Below are 8,525 nucleotides of genomic sequence, written 5' to 3'. Positions count from 1 at the left end.
GGATACCAGGCTAGTCATTGACTGCAGCAACCAGCAAACACGCAACAAGAACAGACAGACTAATTGGAATACATAAGATCAAATGCACAAAGGTACAGATGTATAGTGCTTAATATTATAATTATATTAGTAGAGTATGGATTAATCTGACATCTAGCCCACAGCGAGCCACCAGTCAGTTGACACTCGGGCTATTACTAAATTAGACCAGATAGTAGATTCTAGTGCATCAGTGCACCTATTCCCCAAAAAATGATCTAATCTACCTTGTTTAATCCATTGATTTATGAACATCATAAACTCAAAACCCAGGGGTGGCCCCAAACTGCAGCGACCCCATCCAAGAAGTCCACAGAAGTTGACAGATGACCAGTAAATTAGGTCACAATTCCTTAGTCTCCACCAGACTCCTTTTGCTGGCTAAATAGATCGTAGAAATGGCCTAAAAGGGGATATAATTGGCCAGAGAAGGTAGCCGACCAAAGAGGGTCCAGTTGGTCTGCACTCTCTTCTGGCCAATTATATCCCCTTTTAGGCCGATTTCTACGATTTATTCACCCTGCAAAAGAAGTCTGGTGGAGACTATTATACATATGGTCCGCCTACTACTATATAGGTCATAGCCTCGGTGCCATCCCACTTGGTACGGCTTCATAACACACTCTTGTTAGCCGAAAAAAGGATGTAGACGATCACATACTTTTCGTTTGGTGATTTGTATATTCGTCTTGATATTTTCCAAGCGTAATGGTCACATCTATGGATTTTATTAAGGGGATAGCGAGTGTAAGGATCCCGTAGAAAATAGGACGGCACCTAGGCTAACCCCAAAGTTGCACCACATGTCCTTGTGTCCTGGATATTTTCGCACTGGGGTCAGTCGAGTGTGAGGTATCTGGTTTCAACATAAGCCACAAAAGAGTACTCTAAAGTAGCATGCATCGAGAACAAAGTTTTCGAGTCCCTAGTCACATCTAGCCTCCATAGCATGCCAAAAAATGGGGGTCTTCAGGGTCTTTGGGAGCATTTATGTGCTATTTTCTGATTGCATATAGACAACATAGCCGGCCTGGTTGAATTACCCCCGTTTTTTTAGAGCTGGGCTAATCAGAAAACAGCCGAAGACCTACACCAAACCCCCAGTTCTATAAGCCTGCTTCGGAGGCTGAATCACATCTAGCCGTGGACGACTCTGGTACCCTTTTTGCATGATAATGCCGGGACAAAAAGGGTACCAGAGTCGTCCACGGCTAAATCACATCTATGTTTATGATTTTTAAAAAGAGAAAAGTATGTGACTGCTTTCACCCTCATAATGTGGTCAAAATTATATTATGATCGCCCACTTAACTTGTGTTTACGTCCACTTAAGATCGTTTTAAGAGCTTCTAACTCAGGAAATAAAACAACTTTCAACACACACCTGCTACATAAGACCAAGCATAACATCCTTGATTAAGTGTCACACCATGTCATGGCAAAGATCAAGTAAAAATACGGAGTTACCTTCGAAGTTATGCCGATCGGCCTCTCCCTTGCTTCCAACACCCGCGCCTGATTTTGTTTTTCTCTACGTCTGGGAACGGATCAATTTACCGGTGGCAAACTGGCCCGCTCCGGTTAAAACCGGCTGGGGGGCCCTCCAGCACTGTTGTTTATTGATAGCAGAACGCCCCACGTGCTTCTGTTGACATGTGACGTATGGGCGGGGGTCCCAATACGGCCGCCGATTGGCTTAAAGTCACGTGTTATTGTTTACATGTAAGGAGGTGGGGCATCAGTGCGGATGGCGATTGGTTGTTGGTTAGACGGGTCCATTCTATGCGGGGGGAGTTTTATTATGCCAATTTCAGGACTACAATGGCAATTTCAGAACCAAAATACTCTAGTATCACTTTATATGAGACTAAGGCCTAACTATAGAAGTCTTTAGATCCCAAATAATATGAACCATCACGATTTATTAAACATAATATAACAGTTAACTGATATCCAAAAAAATATGGTATCACAGTTTACTATTTTATTGTTTTTGGATAAAATATTACTATAGATCGTCATAATTTCATTATTAATATACTGTACATGCATTGCCAGTCAGTTTCTCCCCCTTTTTAGTTCGATGAATCTCCGAATAAACAGTTTTTGGACACCCCTCAAAAATGAGCAAGTGATCAAGTGGACTCGTCCATAACTAAGGCTAAAGGTCAGCATCAGACAAATGGCGGAAGAAGAGGAAAGAGTTCTGGTGAGCATCGAAATTTGTCGATTTTAAGGCGCTTTGAGGGAAAGTTGCGTCTTCAGACTGGTAGAAAATTGTGAAAAAAGATAGGGGGTTCAAAAGCGTCCATTTCTGGCAGCAACGGTGTAGCACTTGCCCTTAAAACTCGCGATTCAAACATGCATAATCGTGTTTTCATTTTAGTCATAATTCACCAGTGTATGGAGGGGGTTGTCTTCTGTCTGTCTGTTTGTTTGCGTGCTTGCTTGCTTGTGTTTCTGTAGTTATTTTCACAAGCTCTGCAGGTCTTAACACTGACAGGAATTTAGATCAAAGGTCCCAGAAAATGTCATCTCATATAAATTTTCATGCCTTAATTTTTTCAGTTATATAAACAAGTAGATATGCATGTTTGTTGCCCAATGGGCAAATGCATCTATTACTATAGTATTAGACAGAATCAGCATCTAATAGAACAAAATTTAACACAGTGTGCATCGTCGACGTCCTGGTGGCTGTCGCCCAACCAACATGCACACTACTGGAAAGGGTTGTGGTCCTTGTGGTCCACTGTGTGTTGTACTTATTGAACTCACTCGAAAAGTGCTAGGGAAATTTCCTGGTAACGCATGCGTTACAATGAAACTGTACTGAAAATACTGTACATAGCGTCAGTCTTCTCTGTCACAACCAGAGGAAGAAAAGTTCCTCAGTGAGCATAAACTGGATTAAGACCACGTCCAGTGTTTGTTTGCTGTTTATTTTGTTTGTTTGTTTGTTATTTTCAGCAGGAGGAGTTCAGGTGGCTGCTGTTGCACGAAGTCAACGCAGTCCTGAGGCAGCTGCAGTCTGTGCTGCAGGTAATGTTTCCTTACTTCTTTTCAAGAAAGTTGCTCTGTTTTGCAATTGTTATAGCGAAAAAGTTTTGCCGAATACTTTGAATTTTTATCCTGGGTGCTGGTGCTATTGCAACAGCGAGTATATAGGCGTCACTAACTACCTGCCCAATGGATCCTGGATCTTTTGGCCGAACTGGTTTATGCGCTGGTTGTGAGCTGACACAAGCAGCGCAGGTTTGATTCCCAGGGGTCAGAGTCAACCTTCGAGTTACTCCTAAGAAATTCTCATGTGTTACACTACCCTATTTTTATACTTGCTCCTTAAGAAATATGGAAGTATAGGAGCTCATCATACAAATAGGATGGTACCATGATGGCTTTTGATTTTGTGTTCAATACAGAATGTTTTTCCCCCCTACAGGAGTGCAGTAAATGGTTCCTGCTGCCCGGCTCCAGTAAGTAACATTACAACTTACATGTGCCCTTTTCAGGACAACTTGGCAACATAACAATTCAGCCCCTACTCAATCTGGGCAATTTTATACCATAACTAGAACGACTTAGGTTACAGTTACAGTTAGGGTTAGGGTTAGGGTCAGGCTTAGCCTGTGAAACCCAAGCTCCGGGGGGCTCCCTACATAGTCCGCCGAATAGGTGGCGGACTAACTAGGGAGCCGGTGAAAAGCGAGGTTCAGTCAGGCTAGGGTCAGGCTTAGAGTTGAGTTAGAATTAGGCATCCTCTTGCCAGTCTTGGCAGTGAAACAGCCCTAGCTAGGCACGGTGCAGAGTTGTCCAGATTCACTATGTCACAAGTTGACACATGAACAGCTTTTTGCACTAACTAGTAGAAGGTTTCTCAGCCCATCATATAACAAGCCTGATTTTATGCTTTTATCTGGGTCTGTAGAGAGTTGTACTTCCGGAAACTACAATGTAATGTCCTGTTTCTGTGTTGTTTTCAGCTGAATCCTGTTTGGTGAAGGCAGAGAAATACCTCCTCACAAGTGCAACGTGAGTCAACCTTCAGCATACTAAGTTAGCTGTTTGGCACCGACTTTGTGTTGGATATGGGATTAAGCAGTAGGGAGAAGGTTAAAAACATGTGTAGTGTTCACAGCCATACTTAATTCAGGCTAGGAATGCATTGCCTGCAGTTGTCAACAAAAAGGCTTTTATATAACTTTCATAAATTTAAGTATGATTAAAAACACAATGTAGATTTGACCATGTTCCAAACTTCCAACTTCCCACCTTGTGCTACTAAGTTGTGGTGGGTAAATTTTTGCCTTCTTTTATTAATATTTGATATTGCCACCTTATTTCTGGCTGTAATTTCTCTTGTAGCAGATAGGGGGAGCAAATGACAAGGCTTGATCGTTGTGTTTTGCTGCATGTTTTGCTTTAGGGGTGCTGACAATGTGAAGGCAGTCATCACCCTGTACGGAGACAACATCTGCACTGCAGTAAGTATGGCACCATTTTTACCATGTTTTCCAATGTATAATTATTACAACAGTCTGTACTACAAAATTCACAATTTCCACTGCAAACTTTAAACATTAGCCTCCGTAGCAGGCATATAGAACTGGGGGTTTGGTGGTCTTCGGCTGTTAGCCTCCGTAGCAGGCTTATAGAACTGGGGGTTTGGTGGTCTTCGGCTGTTAGCCTCCGTAGCAGGCTTATAGAACTGGGGGTTTGGTGGTCTTCAACTGTTTTCTGATTAGCCCAGTTCAAAAAACCGGGGTAATTCAACCAGGCCGGCTAGGTTGTCTATATGCAATCAAAAAATAGCATATAACAGCTCCCAAAGACCCTGAAAACCCCCAAAACCTTCTGGACCAGTTTTTGGCATGCTAGTATGGAGGCTATTAAACATACTGGTTTTAAAACAACCCCTTCCCATTCTCTTGGAGTGAATTCTCAATTCTCACTTCTCAATTAATTAAGTGGCCGCAATAATAAAAGAATTTTTTTACGCTACATTTTTTTGTTTTCCTGCAGGACATGAGTGTGAAGGTACATCGCCACTCGACGCAGAATTTCCGCACCAGCTTCAGAGAGGGGCTGCAATGGAAGCTACAGGCGGTGAGTGTTTCTTTGCTTTTACTTACTTACTTGTACAAGTTGAGGTGTCCTCGAGTCAGTCGTTTGAGTGGCCTGCGCACAGAACTCGTCTCTTCCTCAACAGTCCCCTCCACTTCTTCCTGTCTTTTGCTAATTCCTTTTAATTAGCTCTTCTAGACTGGTGCTAGGCCTCCCAGTAATTAGCGTAGCATCTTCCAGGACACAGTTAATCCATGATTTCCTGGGCCTTCCCCTTGAGCGTCGCTCATAATTCGGTTTCCAGTCCAGTAAGTACCTGGGCAGCCGCTCTTCAGGCATTCTTGCAATGTGCCCTAACCACCTCAGCCTGTTGAGAACTACGGTTGTGGCTATGTTTGCTAACTGTGCTTACCTCCATGAGAATGGACAATCTTTTTGATACATTTTGCTTTCCCTTATTTACTTCTTCACTCATGACATCAATGAAAATTGTTGTCTCCACCAGACTCCTTTTGCAGGCTGAATAAATAGTAGAAATCGGCCTAAAAGGGGATATCATTGGCCAGAGGAGTTGGCCCCCAAAGAAGTTCCATTTTGCCTGTACTTGCAGGCTCAAATATTAATAAAGCAAACAAACAAACAGAGGTATTTTTTGGCATATCTGTTTGTCTGTGTTCCTATATAGTTTTTCAGAGGTTGCTTTTGTTACATTTTGAGGATATGCCCAAGGGATACTTTAATTTGGGACCCGAGAATACCCATTTTCACCTGATCATGTGATAGATCATGAGACCATCATGTGACTGATCATGTGACAATCATGTGACTTACAGATCCAGAATGCGGCCAATCACCTGCAGGCAGCTCTGGATCATGTGACCAGCATCGAGCAGGGCTACCAGTTCCAGACTGGGGAGGAGGTCGTAAAGGTCAGCACACAAACTTTGACTTCTGACCTTTGTGTTTGACCTTTTTTGTTGCACCAGGTATCTAATACTTACACCGATTTGTAAGAACACAATAGTACAGAACAGTGTAATGCCACGATCATGCAACAACTATCTAAGACTATCTAACCTCTACTTCTACCTAAGGACCACTTTGGCCATTCTGGCCACTTTTTGCTAAAAGAATCACGTCTATTGTGCCACCTCCCAACTGTAGTCTTTCATAGACAGATTAAGCCCTACAAATTTTCATTAGCTGCAGCTCTCATGCAATCTGCAAGGTAGAGCTGTTGAGAAGTGCCCTAACAGTTGCTCCCATTTGTCCTGCTGTGCCCTTTAGGTGATGGATGACATCATGGGTCGCCTGAACCGCGGGCGGGACTGTCTCACTACGCCGCGCAAGAGAACCCTGGAGGAACTCTACTCAAGTAAAATTATGGTGAGAGGATCAAGATATGTTCCTGTATCTGTATCTGTATAACCGCCTTTCGGCACAACACACCAGCTTCGCAGGCACGCGGCGCGGCGACAGCTGGCTATATTACACCGATCAACTTGTTACACCTAACCCTTTGGACATCTAATTCTATACATTGTTTAAAGCTATCCAATGATAATACCCCTACTGTACTTGGTCACAGTGAGTTCCACTCTGCGATAGTTCTAGGAAAGAATGAATTTTTGAATACCTCAATCCTTGGTTGATAACTCTGGTACTTGAATGAATGGCTGTATCATGTTTATTGCTGAGTCAATGAATGCTTGTGGTGTTGAATTGCAGAGTGGCTAGGTTAGTAGTTAACGTGACATTGATAGGCCTCTGATTCCGCCTTTGGTTCACAGAAAATGTTCAGTCCAGCCCTCCCCAACGAAGTCATTGTGAGTTTCCACATCCACTGCCACAAGCTTGTGCTGGGGGCCTACCAGGTACATCCCCTGCAGAGCAGCTCACAGAAGGTAGGGGGCTCTCCTGTACTATGCCTAGCTAATTGCATGCATGGCAGGTGGTTTCTACATAGTTCATCGTAAACAAATGTTGACAACATTTTTCTTAAACAGCTTGAAAGACTTTAAGCCCAGTACTGTAAGCCCTCGCTAGTACTGTTTGTTGGTGTACTATGTATAGCCTCTACCAGGCTTTTGAGGCTTCTTGACAGAAAAGAAATTGACCAAATAAACAGATACCATGCCAAGGGAGTTGCCCTTCTGAGGCCTGGTAGAGGCTAGTGTACAACTCTCTTTTCCCAGCCGGGGGCTGAATTTTTAGAATGCCTTTTCATTTCTTTTCTAACTGAAGTTTGTGTTCTCTGTTTCGCAGCCCAAGACAGCCCTGCCTGCTATCTACCACCCCACAGGATCTGTCTTGTGAGTCGCAAACTCAAATAGGCTTTTCTATTTTGTACAATCTGTTTCCCAACATTGTCATTGAAAATATAAGTATCTTCATGCAATTTTTAGTTGTACTGTATAAGTTGGATCACTATATAGAGATTGACAAAGTCTAAGGAAAGAAAGAAAAAAAGATAATCCCTGCCTACCGACCCTAATTTTTTTTCAGGACACACAACATTTTCACAGATATTTTTTTTTGCCCATGTACCTGTGCAGTGAGCTGAGTAGTCAGAAGTACGAGGTAGTGCAGGCCAACAAGGTGGAGGTGGCCGTACCGTGGCTGAACGATGTCATCACCTACTTCACAGTCGGGCTGCAGCTCTGTCAACAACTCAAGGATAAGGTCAGTTCAACATTTTTTTCCGTCAGCCCAGGTTCCAGATCAGACCTAGGGGGAGAGTGCTCACAATCTAGGGGGCTCTGGGGGCAAATTTTGTGCCTTTAAAAATGCAGTTTCCTACATTTTGGGTGGCAAATCATTGGGTCGAGAGTAGTTGTTGGTAGTCCTTTCCATATAAGACAAGATGTTTATCACGAATTGGTTTGAAACAATTTCTGGCAGGTCCCAGTGTTGTGTCCTTGGAAAAGACACTTAAAACCCTTCTCCTCTCTAGACTCAGAGAAAAATGAGTAAAAAAAAAACTATGTAGCTTTGGTTAGGGATATCTTCTCGGCTAGGACGTAAAGCCAAATGTCCCATGTTTGAGGAGAGAGACACCTTGAGCACGTTAAAGATCCCATCGCACTTACCAAAAAGTAGGGGTCCTTCCTGGTGTATCTGTATCTGTATAGCCGGTATAACCGCCTTTCGGTTCAAACCTTACAGTCTGGTTTCAGGGTTGACATCTCAAAAATACATGTATGTGTGACAGTCAACTGTTTTGTCAATCCTTCCGCAATACATTGTGGTAAATATCGACACATAAAAAAACATGTCCCTACGTTCGTTCCCGCAGATTACGGTATTTCAGCAGTACTGGAAAGACTGAAGAAGAGGTATCCCATCATGCACTTGTGCTGTGGAAGTCACCATATTTCAAAACCTGGTGCAATATCTTCAGTTTTTTGTCCTACCTTGTTTGC

At 43.0% G+C, this 8,525-nt stretch overlaps 1 protein-coding gene and 1 pseudogene across 1 annotated transcript; one reads left to right on the top strand and one right to left on the bottom strand.

Moving 5' to 3' along the window:
* The window catches only part of LOC109467217, an 11,955-nt pseudogene extending 10,320 nt beyond the window's left edge, over positions 1–1,635 (bottom strand).
* Positions 1,636–2,205: 570 nt separating this feature from the next.
* On the top strand, positions 2,206–8,502 carry LOC109467194 (protein rogdi homolog). The gene is made up of 12 exons (XM_019765138.1): positions 2,206–2,248; positions 3,010–3,081; positions 3,482–3,515; positions 4,023–4,071; positions 4,466–4,523; positions 5,062–5,145; positions 5,937–6,032; positions 6,391–6,489; positions 6,894–7,007; positions 7,369–7,415; positions 7,659–7,785; positions 8,399–8,502. The coding sequence occupies exons 1-12, from the start codon at positions 2,222–2,224 to the stop codon at positions 8,429–8,431; spliced, it is 840 nt and encodes a 279-aa protein (XP_019620697.1). The 5' UTR covers positions 2,206–2,221; the 3' UTR covers positions 8,432–8,502.
* Positions 8,503–8,525: the final 23 nt, after the last annotated feature.

This window comes from Branchiostoma belcheri, unplaced genomic scaffold (genome assembly GCF_001625305.1).
Source record: "Branchiostoma belcheri isolate BF01 breed outbred unplaced genomic scaffold, Haploidv18h27 scaffold178, whole genome shotgun sequence".
Classification (NCBI taxonomy): Eukaryota; Metazoa; Chordata; class Leptocardii; order Amphioxiformes; family Branchiostomatidae; genus Branchiostoma; species Branchiostoma belcheri.
This window is presented reverse-complemented; position numbering and strand designations above follow the sequence as displayed.